This window comes from Micromys minutus (genome assembly GCF_963924665.1).
Source record: "Micromys minutus genome assembly, chromosome: 6".
Lineage (NCBI taxonomy): Eukaryota > Metazoa > Chordata > Mammalia > Rodentia > Muridae > Micromys > Micromys minutus.
Genome location: NC_137975.1, coordinates 64,455,132 through 64,474,172, shown reverse-complemented (window position 1 = coordinate 64,474,172; position 19,041 = coordinate 64,455,132). Strand labels below are relative to the sequence as shown.

The 19,041-nt window shown below is 40.8% G+C and overlaps 1 protein-coding gene across 1 annotated transcript in view; it reads right to left on the bottom strand.

The window, feature by feature from the left end:
* Positions 1-8,021, bottom strand: part of ZP4 (zona pellucida glycoprotein 4) — a gene marked incomplete at both ends in the record, with an annotated part of 45,205 nt that extends 37,184 nt beyond the window's left edge. Inside the window, one exon of the mRNA XM_080918508.1 lies at positions 7,949-8,021. Coding sequence (XP_080774634.1) covers positions 7,949-8,021 — 73 coding nt within the window. The remainder of the gene's footprint in view (positions 1-7,948) is intronic.
* Positions 8,022-19,041: the final 11,020 nt, after the last annotated feature.

The following is a 19,041-nucleotide window of genomic DNA, read 5'->3' as shown; positions in this document are numbered from 1 at the left end:
AATAAAATCAACTCTTTGCACTGGACTTCTGCCATAGATTTTTCCCCTTTAAAAAGCATTATGGTATTGCATTACTTTTATTTAATATAGTCTGTAAACATTAAATGAAGTCAGTTTATAATAGACATTTATTAAGATAATGCAATATTCCTTGACTTAATAAACATTCATGTCTTTGAAGTAGTGACTTACCTTCTACATTTCAAAGCTGCACTGCAGAAGGTATAAATTTGGGGTGTTTGTCTTGTTGGTGACTCACAGAACACATTTGAAATAGGTATTGAATATCTCCTGTCTTATTTGACTCACACTAGGGTCTTCTGGTAGCTATTCTATAGTAGCTATTCCAGACCTGACTTTATTGCATACAATTAATGGGCTCAGAGGAACCTTTGAACCCAATTGTCATTTTAGATTCTTTCTCAAGAATTTGGGATTGAGAGAGGGTAGTGTGTGTTCATGTGTTTATGTGTGTATTTGTGTGCATGAATGTGCACACACACATATGAATTTTTAAAAATTAGACAAAATTAAAAAGACTTGCTATTAGGTTTAAGAGCTATTAAGTCAGGTTTTCACAGGTATTGAGCTACTCCATATCACTTGGGAGCAAAGACATCTGGTCTACCAAAAGAGAGAGGAGACTATTATCAAAGGGAATAGACATAGTAGTGCAAGTGTGAAGCTCAGAGCATTGCTACCCATGGTTTTTATAGTTTCCCAGAACCTAGTGGCCTCCATTGTACTTCTGTCTGTGATTTTTTTTCCTTATTGCTTCAGCCGGTTGAGATTGGTTTCACCTAGTTTGTCTGCAAGCAGTTTTTACCAAGAACACACATAACAGTGTTAGCAATATTCAGCACCTGTCAGGTTTGCAGAAATTCCTGCTGCATGTCTTCACAATATATGAAAAAATGTGGTAGTATGTTTCCCCCTCAGGTTATGAGGCTGGGTCTTCCATGGACTCAGGACTTACCTGCTTTCTCATACCTAAAATCCAGCATCACACATCTAGTATGACTTTACTGAATGTTAATATGGGTTTGTTTTGCCAGAATAGTCTGACACAGTAGTTGCAACAGATTGTCTAATCACAGGGAGAGTCTACATCAAGTTCAGGGTAACCATACACCCACAAATGGTGGAAGATTTCCCAAAGATTTCCACACCACCTTATGACTCAATGTGGGGCAGTATGCTGTGAAAGGTATCCTGGTTTCTGGTTTAGATGAAGTTTGAAACCCCGGTGAACCTAAGGGATGGTAGGCCTTTCCCTAAATTCCCAGGAAACCAGGCCCCTGTCACAAGCCACATCCCTCCATAGATTTGTGGTCATCAGTCATGTAAGGCAATGCCCCAAGCCCCTCCACAGGTAGGGGACGTGACCACAGGTCATGTAGGTTCAAGACAGATCTTTATTATAATGAGGTACCTAAAGGCCTGGAGGCTTAGTCAGTTAACTTTTCTTCCCAGACACTCCTCCCTAACAAAGGCATTTAATCTCAGGTCCACTCTAAGAAGTGGGGTACGGTTTTACTCATCCATTTTCCTCCATGAAAATAAATGCCTTAAAACCATGGACTGTCTCTTTTCTTCAGGATCCACTGTGGGAAGCTGTAGAAAAGCCCTTTGCCTACAGAGCTGCCTTCTAATCTCCTGTAGAAGGCCGCCACCAAGCCCAAGTCTGCAGCCCCCCCACCATCAAGACAAGGACTTGCCACCCTAGGACCAGCTGAAGCTAGCCTCTTCCCCCATCAGTCCCAGGATAGATGCAGCCTGTGGGCCTCCACTCTGTTCTCAGCTCCTCTGTCATTGCAGACCCGGGGACCCCCCAAGCAAGTTCCATCCACCTATCCCCATGCCGTAGACTGTACTTCCCCACCCCTGGAGCAGTGATCTGCAGCTTCCCATAGCCCAACACTGGGGTAAGTATGGTCAAGCTTCCTGCATCCTACCTCCCTAAGTGACTGTGACCTATGGTGGAGTTGACAAGGGAGCCCACCATTAACCCTACAGCTCAACAAGAAATATGTTCCAGTCATCAGGAATACTTCTCTGGGTGACCATATGTGTAGCCCACTAACTAATCTCTCTGGAAGATGGATATAGAAGGTTTGGCTTGTGCAAATCCTGGAATGAGATTACAGCCTATGAACAAGAAGTCAAATATGTTTCTACCTTCATAATGACTTTATTTCCGGTCTCTGCTTCCCACTAAGAAATAGAAAAAAATAATAAAGCTTTGAGATGAGATGTAAGATGCTCTCTATTTAGAACGCCCTCATCTTTCTCTGATTTCTGTGAACAAATTAATGGGAAAATAAAACATTGAGATGGATAGCACTTGAAAGTTTCTGTGATTCATGTTGTATTTAAAATGAAATAGGCCACTGAAGCCACAGGGCATACTGAGCTATTGAGTACAAGTGTTTCTTTTCATCTTTGCCTCCTTTTCTACCTTGTTTCTCAACCTCTGTCTCCTCTTACTTCAGCATTTTCTTCCTTTCTATGTCTCCCTGTACTGGCTTGTGAGTCCTGGTCCTGGAGACTAATAAACAAGTTGGATGAATATCCAGCCAGAAGCCAGGAAGTAAAATAATTTTTGAGATGAAAACAAATTAAAAGAGTCTCATGATCATTCATTTTTTAATTAATGATTTTCCTGCCAGAAACACATGTTTAAAATGATCTCATGTACTGCGAATGCTTGCCATGAAGTATGAAAAAATATTGAAAACATACCCAGGCCAATGTTTTACAGAAATAACAATACTGCACATAGCCATTAGGTGCAACTTTTTTTTTACATGATATTTTGAATTGGCTTAATTCATGTAAAATTAATTAATTTTTTTATTAAAAATGTAGTGGTTTAGCTTATGAGTGAAGCTGTCTAAAGGCCACTCTGATCAAACAGTTTTATTGGTGTCAGTGTAGATATTCACATTGTGGTTTTTTTTCCTATGGTATCATACTCAGCTTCAAAAAGAAATGAAGAATTTTCTATATGTCAGAAATAGTGCTAACAAATACTTGACTTTCTTCCACACAATATTTGGTTGGGGGCAAGGGCAAACAGGAGAGGGGTGTCTCACAGCCTATAAGCCAATAGAAGAGAATGACTTTTGGGTATCAAAATATGCAGAGAAAATCTAAGGAAAGAGGTAAGATTGTAAATTCATTTATAAATTTACTCTCTTTTGCTTTTGCTTCATTTGAGACAAAAGATATTCCATTGAATCTCTGATTAAGCATAAAATCCATGTTTTCGTAGATTGCCTATTATCAATGGTAGATATTAAGTTAACTGGTAATTGCTTGACATTATTCAAGTTGTGTAAATACTATAGTTTTATGAAAAGTCTTATTAGAATGCGCAAAGGGCTAATTTCTGTGGAGTCAGGAAGAACCCCATGATAAAAAGACTAATTCGTTATTAAAGGGCAGGACTTTGATTGATTCCTGTAGCTATATAAATAAAGTAACATTTAAATTAAAAAATATCAACCATCCTGAGTATCCCTTATCCTAAATTTATGATCTATCTACACTTTAGATGTAATGGGATGCTGAAAGCTACAGGACACATTTGGCTATCAAGTTCAAAGTCTTCCTTTTTCTCTTCCTAAGCCTGGGAGCAGAATAGTTTTGAGTCCAGATTCCTTACTACTTTGTCACACTTTTGTGTCTGTTACTTTTCTATTGCTGTGATAAAGCACCATGATCAGTTCAACCTACAGGAAAAAATGGCTTGTTTGGCTTAAGGTATAAGAAGAGTTTATCATGGCAAAAAACCATGGTGGCAAATGTCAGACATGGCAGCTAGAGCAGCTCTGAAGGCTTGAACAGAAAGTAGGACACAGAGAATAAAGAAGAAAGTGTACAAGTAAAAACCTATCACCACTGTCAAACTTTCACCATCAAGGTTATATTTCTAAAATCTACCCAAACAGTTCCATCAACTGGGGGCCAAGTATTGAAGTGTCCCAGACCATAGGGGACATCTTATGTGAAGTTCTACAACTGTCATGCACCTATCTTGGGGATGTGACTGAAGTCTAAAAATCAAGTTTGTTTTATACTTATAGCCTGAAAGTAACTTTACTAAACACTTTTAAGACACTTGTATTTTGGCTATGACCTGTCACATGAAATCAGTCCTGCAGTTTTCCACATGGGTTATCATCTTGGTTCTCAGAAAGTTTCAGAGCTTGGAATATTTAAAATTTAGGTTTCTCAATGCTTTTTGTAGCTAAATCACATATTTAAAATTGTTTTGATTACGCCTACTTTACTTTTGGCTCTTAATCACTCATTTGGACAAATTTGGTCACAGCTAACTCAATATTTGATTTTATACCAGAATGTTGTATTTTGTACTTTGCTCTTTGTTGTTTCAAAATACTTTACAAGAACCATCTTAAAGGAGAAAGAATTTATTTTGGTTTATATTTGGAAGGAAATAGTTCATTATGGCAGCAATAATGGACTATTTCTTTCTCTGTCCCTCCTTCCCTCCCTCCCTCCCTCCCTCCCTCCCTCCCTCCCTCCCTCCCTCCCTCTCTCTCTCTCTCTCTCTCTCTCTCTCTCTCTCTCTCTCTCTCTCTCTCTTTCCCCTGTCACTACCATCTCCAACCAGCAGAAAAGGAGCGACCTCAACGCAGTTTATTTAGGAACCTTACAGCATGCAAGTGAAAATCATTTTGTCCCCCTTCTCTCTCTTTCTGTTTCTCTCTCTGCCCCCAAGCACAGTCCCTTTTATCTTCTCTCAACTCCACCTCCTCAGTATATGTTGCTTGGCTGCAGTTTATAGGTCCGAATCATTTGGCCTGATCTTGCTTCATGGGTGTGCCTGCGCAGCTCATATGGTGGGAGTGGCTACTCTGAGTGGGGGGCAGGAGGAAGTTAGGTGCTAGTCACAAGACTTGGCCAGAGTCCCAAGCACCATCTTGGTACTGCTGCCACACCCGCTCTCCACACTCCCCATCTCTGTATATATCTTTATTTTTATCTCCTTCTAGCATTTATGTATTTATGCCTGTCTATCATCCAACTTTCTTTCTTTCTTCCTTTCTTCCTTTCTTCCTTTCTTCCTTTCTTCCTTTCTTCCTTTCTTCCTTTCTTCCTTCCTTCCTCTCTCTCTCTCTCTCTCTCTCTCTCTCTCTCTCTCTCTCTCTCTCTCTCTCTTTCTTTATCTATCTACCTACCTACTTTCCCATCTATAGAGAGAGCTCACTTTATTGTTTTTATGTTTTAAAATAAGTTCAGTACCTTAAGTATTTGATGGATCCTACATGCTTCATCTCCTCTTGAATTGACCTGTGGGCCATGGACCTTGGAAGAGGCACTTTGATTGTAAAGACTGAATTGTGCTTCTGATTGTTCATTACATGAGTTGTTGGTTCCTGTAGACAAGAGCAACTTCTGGCTGCCTTGTATAGTTCTCCTCTAGTCTTGAAATGTGCTATAGCCTGATAGTTGCTGTAGAAGCCTCTGTAGCTGAGGAAGAATGTCTGAGAATCAAAGGTCTAATAAACTTCCTTGTTATGTAAGACCCATGATTGCTTACAGAGACTGTGTGTAGGAGTGGAGCCTAGGGAGGCCTCCCGGTGACCATAGCAGGGAGGAGTGTGGTGAGCAGTAGAGAAAAGAAGGAGGCAGCTGGTGAAGACTGTTTTAATCTCTGGGGAAGAATAAGCAGTGGCCTAGAAACAGGAGCAATTTGACATGGTTTGAGGAAACCAAGAGAGGCAAAGTACAGAAGATTTCTGCTCTTGAGATTCATTGGTGAGACGACACATTGGAGGATAGGTGTGGCTGCTGCTACTGAGACGTCTTCTGAAGTGAGCAGTCTCAGGGTGCTACTACAAACTGTTTTTCTTTTCTCTCCTTCCCTAAAATATGGATGTGTGCTGAAAAACTTGTACTTTTAGGTTGTTGTGTAGAAGTTTAAGTTCAATTTTTGTCGCACTGCACAGAGGAATTTTCTTGTGCTTATATTTTTAAATTGGGTGTGTATATGTGTGTGCATATGCACAAATGTACATGTAATCATGTGTGTATGTATGTTCAGGTCTGAGGAAAAACTGCAATAACACTTAGTCTTTTTTCACTATGTTATTTCTGGGGATTTAGAGGAGATTTACACACTGAGCCATCTTACTGGCCCTTCCTATGATTGAATAGAAATGGTTGAAGTCATATTTTCTATGGCAACTTAATTTTTCTACCAATCAATTAGGAGGAGGAAAAGCTGACTCTCTTCCTGTGGGTTTACCCTGCACCATGTGCATGTTAATCCCTGGATGTAATTGTCATTATTGTTTACAGTTCTCATCTGCAGGCCTTATGGCAGCATTGAAAGTCTTATGTAATAAGGAGAACCATGAACCCGGAGAGGTTATGGGACTCAAACCTAGGTCCTCTGAAAGAGCAGCCAGTGCTCTTAACTGTCACATCATCTTTGCATCCCTTGGGTCTCTTTATTTAGTTAGTGTCGACTCCACCTATAGAGAAACACAGAGTGCTCACTCTGAGTCTGCATATTTAGCTAACACGATGAATCCCAGCTCTGCCCACTTTCCTTCATGTGGCATGATGACTTGTTTTCACAGTCCTCACTAGCACTTGGGCCCTTCTAATAGGTAAGAGCTTGGGGCTTTATATTAGAAACCAGGACTTGGCCTTTTTGACCAAATTCCATGGAACTCTTGGTTAAAACGGTATTGGTTGGAAGTAAGAAAAATACAGTCCAGGAGTGTCCTCGGAGGCTGTAGACTGAAATTTGACAATCAAAACTTGTTTTCTTCATTTGAGCAGATTGTGATCAATTGGCTCAAGCTGACAGTGGAATATAATATAATGAGGTCAGATTTTAGGCCTGTAGGCTCCACCCTGTGTGTGTAGCTGAACATTACTGACCTCAACTTTTTCATGTTTACTGTTTTCACATCTATTATTTATTTGTGTGGGGGACCTATGGGTCAGTGGGCAACTTACAAGGAGTTGGTTCTTAACTTCTACTATGTGGGTTCCAGGAATGAGATTCAGATGGTCTGACTTGGTGGAATCCATTAGCTGAACTTTATTTTTATTTGTTTTAAGGGACACATTGCTTCATTCTTTTCAGTGTGACTGTGGGCATCAAGTGGCATAGTGTGTAAGCACCCAGCACTTAATTTTCCTTTTTAAGTGCCAGTACTCTTTTATTTTCTCTTGGGCTCTTGAACAGTAATTTTTCAAATTTGTAGTGCCAGGCTACACTCAATATTGCATGGCATAGTCTGGAAAATGTTACACAAAAGATTCTAATAACTATAGAAAAATCAATTTTCTTAAAAAAATGCCACCGTCATAAATAGTGATCAGTGTTAAAAATGTTCAAGTGGTTTGAAGTATGAATATAATTACTAAAAGAGGAAAGAGAGAATGTTCTAGAAGGCCTTATCAAAGGTGCAATTCTTGACTTAAATAGATAAACATGAATCATGATATCCATATAATGTTCAAAAAGGCCTTATCAAAGGTGTAACTCTTGACTTAAATAGATAAACATGAATCATGACAGCCATAAGAAACAGAACACCTTGAAGGACATTGGATCAGGACTCTCAAATTATTTCTCCAAGTAAAATTTTTAGCCTGTCAGTTCATCAGTTTCTATCAAGGACCACACTTTTAAGTTATGACATGTTAATGAATAAATATTCTATTTTACAGTCCACTTTGGATGTAATTAAGTCTGCCTTATTGAAGTTGTCAGCATCCCAAAGTCAAAGGACTTTTTCACACTCAGAAATTGATGGATGCTTCCTAAAGACTGAGGGATGCATCCAATGCATGTCACTTCTACTGATTATCTCTCTTGGAGAAATCTTAGAAGCACAGGCTATATTCTAGCAGCCCTTTAAGCCAGTCCTGTGTCACCTGATTCAGTTTCTTCACTTACAATTCCAAATCTTTTTATTTCCCACAGCCAAAATGAGTCTTTGAACTTTGCAGTCTCCAATCAGAAGATTCATTATTCGCAAAACATGCCCAGGTTTATGATTAAAACAAGCCGGTCTGCTTAGTGCTCCTCTATACCTGAACGCAGCCAGCAGGAGGCATCTAGGAATCTGCCTATCAAAGGTTTGCTCCCTCCAACAGATGTGGCAGCCAGCCACTGCAAGTGCTGAGACTCAGGAAAATTCTTGGCATGATGGGTTTATCCATCAAACATTTTCTTCTGTGCACAGAGGAATTAATGGGGAAGCTGCAAACCCTGATGTTCTAATGGCTTCTTGCTCTAGATGAATTGCTTTTAATTAAAAAGTGTTTATTTTATCCCGTGACAGGAGAAAACATGTGCACCCAATTCAAAGAATGTGTTCATAATTAAATCCGGCATTTTCTCCATGAGATGTGCTCGGTTTTTGTTTTTCTATTTCTTTTACTTCAAGAACAAAATTGAAGGCTTAATGGTAGAGCATTTGCTTGACATTTTTGGTTTGTTGGTTTGAATTCCAATGAACGAACAAGTGAATGAATGAATGATATGTCAACAATTTTAAAATGCTGAGGCTAGTGATCTGCAAATGCTGTTCTAATATTTTCTGAAAGGTCCTTTCTAATCAGACTGGAAAATTGCTGGCCACTTAGTGAGATAGAATCATGTGTGAATGTGGGGGTGTGGGGGTGGAGGTGGAATGTATGGGACATCACCTCTAGTTGGCAGTGAAGGAAACATTTAGACATCATACTTTTAGCTTTCCAGCACAGAGAAAGTTGATGCTGGGCAGAAAGACAAGTCCAGGGAAGAAATACTGCTTGTTCTTTCCCAATTATCTGACAGTTCTCTTCCAACTTCTTCTGTGGATCTGTCCACTCCCTCTCAGATTCATGACCCCTTTTGTCATTAACCTTGCTTATATATTTTCTATCTCAATTCCACTTAAGAAGATGTACCCATGAAATTAGAACCATATTGCTGCCTTGTAGGGAGAATGTCTTATATCTGTGTGGATATGACACTTGTCTATAATAAATCTGATGGCCTATGAGTTTGGCAGGAAATAGGAGGTAAGACATCTGGGAGAAAGAAAGAATTCTAAGAGAGTGCCTGGAAAGATGTGAAGAGACAGAAGAAGGGTACCTGAACACAGGTAACGAACCACATGGCACAATGTAGGCTAAAGTAAATGGGTTATTTTAAATTAAGATTTTAGTTAGAAAAGAGTCTAGCCAGCAAGAAATAATCAAACTTAGAGCAGAAATAGACCAAATCGAAATAAAATGAACCATTTAAAGAATCAACAAAACCACGAGCTGGAGCTGGTTCTTTGACAAAATTAACAACATTGATAAACCCTTAGCCAGACTAACTAGAGGGCAAAGAGAGAGTATCCAAATTAACTAAATCAGAAATGAAAGTGGAGACATAATAACTGAAACTGAGGAAATGCAAGAAATCATCAGATCCTACTATAAAAGCCTATACTCAACAAAGCTGGAAAATAGTGAAGAAATGGATGAATTCCTAGACAGATACCAGATAAACGAGGACCAGGTAACCAATCTAAATAATCCCATAACACCTAAAGAAATAAAAGCAGTCGTCAAAAGCCTCCCAACCAAAAAAAAAAAAAAAAAAAAAAAAAAAAAGTCCCGGTTCAGTGCAAAATTTTATCAGACATTTATTGATGACCTAATACCAATACTTTCCAAACTATTCCCCAAAATAGAATCAGATGGAACACCACCTAACTCATTTTTGAGGCTAAAATAATACTCAATCTTAAACCACACAAAGACCCTACAAGGAAAGAGAACTTCAGACCAATCTCACTTATGAACATTGATGCAAAAATACTCAACAAAATCCTTGCAAACCAAATCCAAAAACACATCAAAATGATCATTCACCATGATCAAGTAGGCTTCATCCCTGGGATGCAGGGATGGTTTAATATACAGAAATCCATCAATGTAATCCATCATATAAACAAACTCAAAGAAAAAAACCACATGATCATCTCACTAGATGCTGAGAAAGCATTTGACAAAATTCAAAACCACTTCATGTTAAAAGTCTTGGAAAGAACAGGAATCCAAGCCCCATACCTAAACATAATAAAAGCAATATTCAGAAAACCAACAGCCAATATCAAACATAACAGTGGGAAACTTGAAGCAATCCCACTAAAATCTGGGACTCCACAAGGTTGCCCACTCTCCCCCTACCTATTCAACATAGTACTGGAAGTCCTGGCTGGAGCAATTACACAGCAAAAGGAAATCAAAGGGATACAAATTGGAAAGGAAGAAGTAAAAACATCACTCTTTGCAGATGACATGACAGTATAGTTAAGTGACCCCAAAAATTCCACTAGAGAACTTCTATAGCTGATAAACAACTTCAGCAAAGTGGCTGGATTTAAAATTAACTCAAACAAATCAGTAGCCTTCCTATATTCAAAGGACAAACATGTGGAGAAAGAAATTAGGGAAAAGATACCCTTCACAATAGTCACAAACAATATGAAATACCTTGGTGTGACTCTAACTAAGCAAGTGAAGGACCTGCACGACAAGAACTTCAAACCTCTAAAGAAGGAAATCGAGGAAGATCTCAGAAAATGGAAAGATCTCCCATGCTCATGGATTGGAAGGATCAACATTGTAAAAATAGCCATCTTACCAAAAGCAATCTACCAATTCAATGCAATCCCCATCAAAATTCCAACCCAATTATTCATAGAGTTGGAAAGGGCAATGTGCAATTTCATCCAGGATAACAAAAGACCTAGAATAGCGAAATCCATCCTCAACATCAAGGAAACATCTGTGGGAATCACTATTCCTGACCTCAAGCTATATTACAAGGCAATTGTGCTAAAAACTGCATGGTACTGGTACAGAAATAGGCACATGGATCAATGGTATAGAATAGAAGATCCAGAAATGAGCCCTCACATATATTGCCACTTGATTTTTGACAAGGGGCTATAAACATTCAATGGAAAAAGGACAGCCTCTTCAACAAATGGTGTTGGTCCAACTGGCACTCAGCATGCAGAAGAATTAAAATAGACCCTTTCTTATCTCTAAGTACAAAGCTCAAGTGCAAGTGGATCAAAGATCTCCACATTAAACCAGGTATACTGAAACTATTAGAAGAGAAATTAGGGAAAACCTTAGAACACATAGGCACAGGAGAAAATTTCCTGAACACCAATGGCTCGTGCTCTAAGGTCAAAGATTGACAAATAGGACTTAATGTGATTGCAAAGTTTCTGTAAGGCTAAGGATACTGTCAAGAAACAAAAAACAGCAGCCAACAGAGTGGGAAAAGATCTTTACCAACCCCACATCTGATAGAGGTCTAATATCCAAGGTATACAAAGAACTCAAGAAGCTAGACACCAGAGAATCAAACAACCCTATTAAAAAATGGGGTACAGAGCTAAAAAAAGTTCTCAATTGAGGAATATTGAATGGCTGAGAAACATCTAAGGAAAAGTTAGACATCATTAGCCACCAGGGAAATGCAAATCAAAACAATCCTAAGATTCCACCTCACACCAGTAAGATTGGCCAAGATCAAAAATTGAGATGACAGCAGATGCTGGCAAGGATGCGGAGAAAGAGGAACACTTCTCCACTGTTGGTGGGGTTGTAAACTACTATAATCAGTCTGGAAATCAGTCTGGCGATTCCTCAGAAAATTGGACATCGTACTACCTGGATATAGTAACCTTGGCTGGCATTTGTGTTCTTTTATGGTCTGTATGATGTCTGTACAGGATCTTCTAGCTTTCATAGTTTCTGTTGCAAAGTCTGGTATAATTCTGATAAATCTGTCTTTATATGTTACCTGTCCTTCATCCCTTACTGCTTTTAGTATTATTTCTTTGGTTTGGACATTTGTTGTTTTGACTATTATGTGTCAGGAAAAATTTCTTTTCTGGTTTAATCTATTTGGTGATCTGTAGGCTTCTTGTAATTTCGTGTTCATCTCTTTTTTTTAGGTTAGGGAAGTTTTCTTCTATAATTTGTTGAAGCTATTTACTGAGCTTTTTAGTTGGGAGTCTTTGCTCTTTTCTACACCTATTTTCCTTAGGTTTGGTCTTTTCATTGTGCTGGTTTTTCTGGATGTTTTGGGTTGGAAGCTTTTTAATCTTTGCATTTTTTCTGACTGTTGTGTCAATGTTTTCTATGGTCTCTTCTGCCCCTAAGATTCTCTCTTCCATCTCTTGTATTCCGTTGGTGATGCTTGTACTTATGACTCTTGATGTCTATCCTAGGTTTTCCAACTCTAGGGTTGTCTCCTTTTGTGATTTCTTTATTGTTTCTATTTCTGTTTTCAATTCTTTCACCTTTTTGGTTATGCTTTCCTGTAGCTAAGTAGTTTTTGTGTTTTCTCCTTAAGGGCTTAAATTTTTTTGTGTGTGTTCTCCTAGTTTTCCTGTACTTCTTTAAGTGTGTTATTTATGCACTTCTCGGCGACCTCCATCATCATCATGATGTATGATTTTTAAGTCTAAATTTTGTTTTTTTCTAGTGAGTTGGGATATCCACTATTTTTTGTGGGGAAAGAACTTAGTTCTGATGTTGCCATGTTGTCTTGGTTTCTGTTTCTTAAATTCTTGCACTTGCCTCTTGCCATCTTGATATAGGTGATGCTAGGTGATCTTGTTGTCTCTGACTGGAGCTTATCTCTTCTGTTGGTTGTGGGTCCCTGGTCTCCAGAGGGAGTTTGCTCCTGGGTGTTCGGCTCTCTGAGTAGGCTGTGAATTCCAATAGCAGTGCTCAATCCTGATTCAACTGGGCCAGTTCCAGCCTTGGGCTAGAAGTGTCTGTTCCCAGGCAGCACCACTACCTGTGCCTTGAGAGTTCCATGCGGCCTCTTCTGGGATAATCAGTGGAGAGGGAGTGCAGTCCTGAGTTTCTTTGATGATGAACAGCATTGACAAAATTGTAAACTGAATAAACTCTTTCCTCCCCAACTTGCTTCTTGGTCATGATGTTTGTGCAGGAATAGAAACCCTGACCAAGACAAATTGGTACCAGCATAGTGAGGTATTCCTATGACAACCTGACAATGTTTTAGAGAGGAGGAGAAAACTGTAGAAGAACTTTGAAACTTTGAGCTAGAACCATTGGGATTTTAAGAGCTCTGTGGTATGTTCTATAGCAGCTTGGAAGATAATGTTGAGAACAGTGCAGAAGATGGAGTCCTGGCTTTTGAAATTTTACAGGTAAGATTAAAGACTCTTATCAGGGCTATTGCTGTTTGATTGTGATGATTCTTTAGTTTGGGTTAGCTGGAGCTGAAGAATCAGCTGTGATTAACACGCTACCATAACTACTAAAGCAAAATGTTTGTATTACTGGGACTAGTGAAGCTGGTCAGCTGGAGCTGAGAAATTAGTGATGATTAGAAAAGACCAGCAACACTGAGGAGAAATCTTCTGGGAAGTGTTTTTCTGAGAGCACAAAGAGGCTGTGTTCCAGAGATATCCAAGGATGTACCTCATGCTGTGACTGGACTTCATTATATGTAAGAGTCACCCAGGTTGCACTGGTTTTGAAGGATGAAGGGGGTCATGAAGAACAGGTGAGGCTCAGCACAAGAGAGGCCATGAAAGGCCATTTGTGGAGGTGCAGCCTCAGTTACAATTAATGCGACTGGACTGGAAGGGTCATGCAAAGAAGTTGAGGCTTAGCACCATGAAGAGAGCCTATAAGAGGCTACTGGTGAAGTCTTGTTGCAGCAGAAGACAGCAGTATTTTGGAGACGCCAGTGCCATGAGATAACCACCAAGAATGGCAGCAGCAGTGAACAGGCAGCTAGAGCCTAAGGGCACAGCTGGAACAGTGACCCTAGCCTTTGGAGGAGCCCAGAAGTTTGTGAGTGGATTCCCAGACATTGGTTAGTTAGGGTTTGATTTTGCTTCTGATTGTGACTGTGCCTGATATTTTTTCCTTTGAAGGAAGAAAGTATTTTAGTGGAGCCCACAGTTAAGAGACTTTGAATTGTAAAAAGACTTTGAATTTTAAAAGAGATTGGATATTTTAAAGGGATTGAAATTTTAATATGTAAGATTTTGTAAAGACTGTGGGACTCTTAAGGTTATTTAGATCTTGGGGATAAATAAGAAAGTAAGGGTTGAGATTTAATAGTGTTGTGTTTGTGTATCAAGTTGACAAGGGGTCAATTGTACTGGCTGGTTTTGTGTCAACTTGACATAAGCTGTAGTTATCACAGAGAAAGGAGCCTCAGCTGAGGAAATGCCTCCATGAGATCCAGCTGTGAGGCATTTTTTTCAACTAGTGATCAAGGGGGGAGGGCCCAGCCCATTATGGGTGGTGCCATCCCTGGGCTGGTAAACCTGGTTCTATAAGAAAGCAAGCTGAGCAAGCCAGGGGAAGCAAGCCAGTAAGTAACATTCCTCCATGGACTCTGCATCAGCTCCTGCTTCCTGACCTGCTTGAGTTCCAGTCCTGACTTGCTTTTGGCAATGAACAGCAATGTGTACATTTTAAGCTGAATAAACCCTTTCCTCCTCAACTTGCTTCTTGGTCATGATGTTTGTGCAGGAATAGAAACTCTGACTAAGACATAGGGTTTATGTCCTTCATCTTCAGAATAAAGGCTCTTAAGGAGGATCCAGCTTTTGTATTTGTGTGGTGAAGCAATCCAAGGCCAGGCACAATGCAAACACATTTCCCTCCCCATAGTTTGGACAAACTAACCCGATTGCTGGCCTTGGTGACACTTTTGCAGAATCATGGCAACGGGGCTCCAGTTTTGAGCCCATGGGCTTGCTGTCTGTGAAGAGCTCAGTACTTATCGACACCGCAGTTTTTTTCCTACTGCCTACCATTTTCTCTCCTGTATTAATGTTCCCAAGAACATTTAAAGATTCACAAGTTGCTTTTTTAAAAACATATTTTGTGTGTGTGTGTGTGTGTGTGTGTGTGTGTGTGTGTGTGTTTATATGTGCACATGCCTGTGGTGGTGCGCCTGCCTGTGGGCATGCATGAAGGCCAGAGAAGGATGTCAGGTGTACTGTCTCACTGCTTTCCACCTTACTTCCTGTGTCTCTCCCTGAACCTTAAAGTAGTCTGGCAGTCAGGTAGCCCCAGTGATCTTCCTCTCCCCACCCCAGCAACCCTGGAGTAAGAGTTGTATGATCCATGTGTCACATATATCTCTTCGACATACCAGCTTAGGTCTTCATGCTTACACACAACTGATCTTACTAACTGAGCCACTTCCTCCCATTCCAAGTCCTCATGTAAGTAAAGCACTACGTTTGTGAAGAGTGGAATTCTGTGGAGCCATGGGCTGTCCGAGGAAGCTGCTATGGTTGAGCTAAGGTTTGAAGCCCAGGAGAACCCGAAGCCTCTCCTGCCCGGGAACCGGGCCCCTGTCACATAGCAACAGCTCTTCCACAACACCCCATAAAGAGATGTGTGGTCATCAGTCATGTACGGGCAGCACCCCAAGCCTTCTTACATATAGATAAGGTGTCCCCAAGCTCTCAGACCAAGCCATTAGGAAGCACCTACTATTAGACCCTGACCCACCCCAGAACTGTATATAAGGATCCTATCCAGAAGGAACAAAGGTGTGTGAGGATCACCTGAGATATTCTGTCATAAGAGCTGTAACACTGCTGCTCTGGGAAGAGATCTTTTCTCCCAAAATGCTACCAGAAGCTCAGCACCCCTCACTGGCTAGTTAGCCTCCTGCCTGCTCAGCCCTGCCTGACTCAGTGCAGAGCTACAGGTAGAGCATCTTGGAGAAACAGAAGCTGCAGCAGTGGAGGCAGCGGGAGGCAATTCCCACTCCCTGCTTGCTTTCTCTTCCCTTCCCCTAAACCCTTGCCCCTGGCTGTGCCTGAGATCTCTGTGGAAAGCCTCCAGCACAGGAGCCCACAGAATTCCATCCTTAAAAATGTAGCATTTTACTGGGAGGGCATCAGTGTAAAGCAATTGTGTAAAATGATTACAGGCTTGATAGAAGCCAGACAGCATGTGGTTTTTACACCTCATTCTGTTGTGTAGTAAACTATGTGTCTTGGTCAAAGCCACATTATAATTTAGAGCTTTAGATTTATATTATCTTCTATGTGCAGGTGCTTTACCTGCATGTATACATGTACATCATATGTTTGTATGGTGCCTGTGGAAGCCAGAAGAGGACACTGAATTCCCTGGACCACCCCAAGGATGCTATGAACTGTACCCAGTACTCTGAAAGAGCACTGCGTGCTTTTTAACCATTGAGCTCTTTCCAATCACATCAGGAATACTCTTATTCCCTACTTCATTTGGTTCTTGAAGAATTATTAAATAATACAAAAGAATGAGCATCTAATTATTACCCAATGTATTAGTGCTGCACAGATCCATCCTCCTCCCACCACCCACTTTGTATTTGCAGGTTTGAGGCAGCTTTAATCTTGCTAAAGAGAGAGGGACCGGTTAATTAGGTCACTGTCTCTCTTTCATTTGTTTTCTCTGTCAGTTCTATGAGCACATCTTGAATAACTACACTGTATTAGATGCTGAGCAGATATGAGTAAGAAATACTGTGGAAACATTCTTTATAATAAGTTCTGCTTGTCAACATTCAATCTTTCTCTCAGTGCCCAGAATTCTTTATCAACCCCTTTTTGTTTTGGAAGGTCTTTCTACATTTTAGAGTGAAGGTCTAGGAAAGGAAGGAAAAGGAAACTTTCATATCACCATTCACCACTCTCAAAGCGGGGACAAGGCTCAGTTGGACATCTCCAGGAGTGATAATGACAGATATAATAACATATATCCTGGTCTGCCTTAATTGTTAACTTTATTCAGCTTATATCCATCCAAAAAGAGAAATCTCTATGATGAATTGCTTATGTCGGATTAGCCTATGGTAATATGTATGGAGGGCTGTCTTCATTGTAAGATGATTGGGAGGGTCTATCCCACTCAGGTCAGGATCATTCCCCAAGCAGGAGGTCTTGAGCCGGATAACCAGTCTAGCTAAGCATCAGCCTAGGAGTGAGCCAGCAAGTAGCATTCCATAGTTTCTTCTTCACATCTCTGCTTGAATTCCTGGCCCAACTTCTTTCAGTGATAAATTATGACCCGAAAGGGTAAGCTAAGTAAACAATCTCTTCTCCAAATTGCATCTTGTTAGAATATTTTATCACAGCAACAGAAAGAAAACTAGAACATCACACGATCATGTCCGTGCAGCTAAACCAATCAGCCAAATGAAAAATAGGGTCCAATTATTGGTTTCCCCTTACCCTACGTAGGGGTAAATAAATGGTTCAGTTGAGTTTGTGATAATTGTTCTTTCTTATAAAGCTACTTACCACCTTAAAAATGAAAACCTATGCTAAGTCCTCAACAAAAACACTATTTGTGGCTTCTTTTTTTAAAAAAATTCTTCAGTTTATAATAAATGCTTTTTGCTAAATTGGTTCCTAGTAGGCAATTAGCTACAAGTGGAAGAACATTAATTTAAACTTTAGGGGTTCCCTTTAGTCTCCCTGTGTTTCCCCAGGCATCTAACTTCAAAGGAATTACACATGTTCTAGGGAGAGAAGAGTGTATTATTTTCAAAACACTTTAGGTGCTATAAGATATATTTCTTTCATTCTTTTTTTTTTTTTTGAAAATGGGAAAAGGCTTACAAGTGACATTTTTTCGAAGGTTAACATACTGAGTCAGTACTGCTTGCATTCGAAATAAGGAGTGTTGCCAAGATCTTTGAGACTCACCCTAGAGAATGTGAGGTTTCCAATGTCACTGGAAATTAATAGGAATAGTTGGGGGTTTTAATTGTGATGATGCAAAAACTTCTGCTCTCACCAGAGAAAAGGGAAGAGAGCTGGGTGAGAAGGCCCTGAAATTCAGTCTCAGAGACCCCCAGGATTGCATGTCAAAGAGAGCTTAATAGGACTCTAAAACAGACTTTAAGAAGCAACCTTATCTTCCTAAAATATTCTGTCCTGAAAGAAGTACGCATTATTCTTGCCTTCATATGTAACGAAGTAGGTGACCTCATGACCATTCTTGAAGATCCGAAAACTGTTTGTTTCTTTGTGGTTCAGGAACTTTATCAATCATGTCTGTGCTTCTGTTTGTCACTGTTCCTTCATCCCTTCTATCTTCACCCTGCTCCCATTACTATGAGACAGGTTCTCACACTGTAGTCCTGGAGGGCTGGAACTCACTGGGCAGGCCAGGCTGGCCATACACTCCAAGTTTTTCTCCTGCCCCAGCCTCGTGAGTAGGAGCATCAGAGGCAGGAACCATCAAGCCAGGCTCCTGTTTGTCCATCTCCATTGACTGCCCCTAAGGATAAAGCCTGTGGCATTCGCTGTACTGGGATTCTTTTCTTACTAACACTGGTTGAAGTTCCTGCTAAAGTCTCTCCAGAAAATCTCCCAGTCTGATAACAGGGTGATTTGTACATCAGTGCGGCTAAGCATGCCAGAGCTCCAGCTCTCACCACTGCTGCAGCTCTCACAACTGCAGCTCCAGCTCCCACCACTGAAGCTCCAGCTCTCACCACTGCAGCTCCAGCTCTGACCACTGCTGCTACAGCTCTCACCACTGCTGCAGCTCTCACCACTGCAGCTCCAGCTCTCACCACTGCAGCTCCAGCTCTCACCACTGCAAATCCAGCTCTCACCACTGCTGCTTCAGCTCTCACCACTGCTGCAGCTCTCACCACTGCTGCTCCAGCTCTCACCACTGCACCGCCAGCTCCCACCACTGCTGCTGTAGCTCTCACCACTGCAGCTCCAGCTCTCACCACTGCAGCTCCAGCTCTCACCACTGCAAATCCAGCTCTCACCACTGCTGCTCCAGCTCTCACCACTGCTGCAGCTCTCACCACTGCAGCTCCAGCTCTCACCACTGCAGCTCCAGCCCTCACCACTGCTGCAGCTCTCACCACTGCAGCTCCAGCTCTCACCACTGCAGCTCCAGCTCTCACCACTGCAAATCCAGCTCCCACCACTGCTGCAGCTCTCACCACTGCAGCTCCAG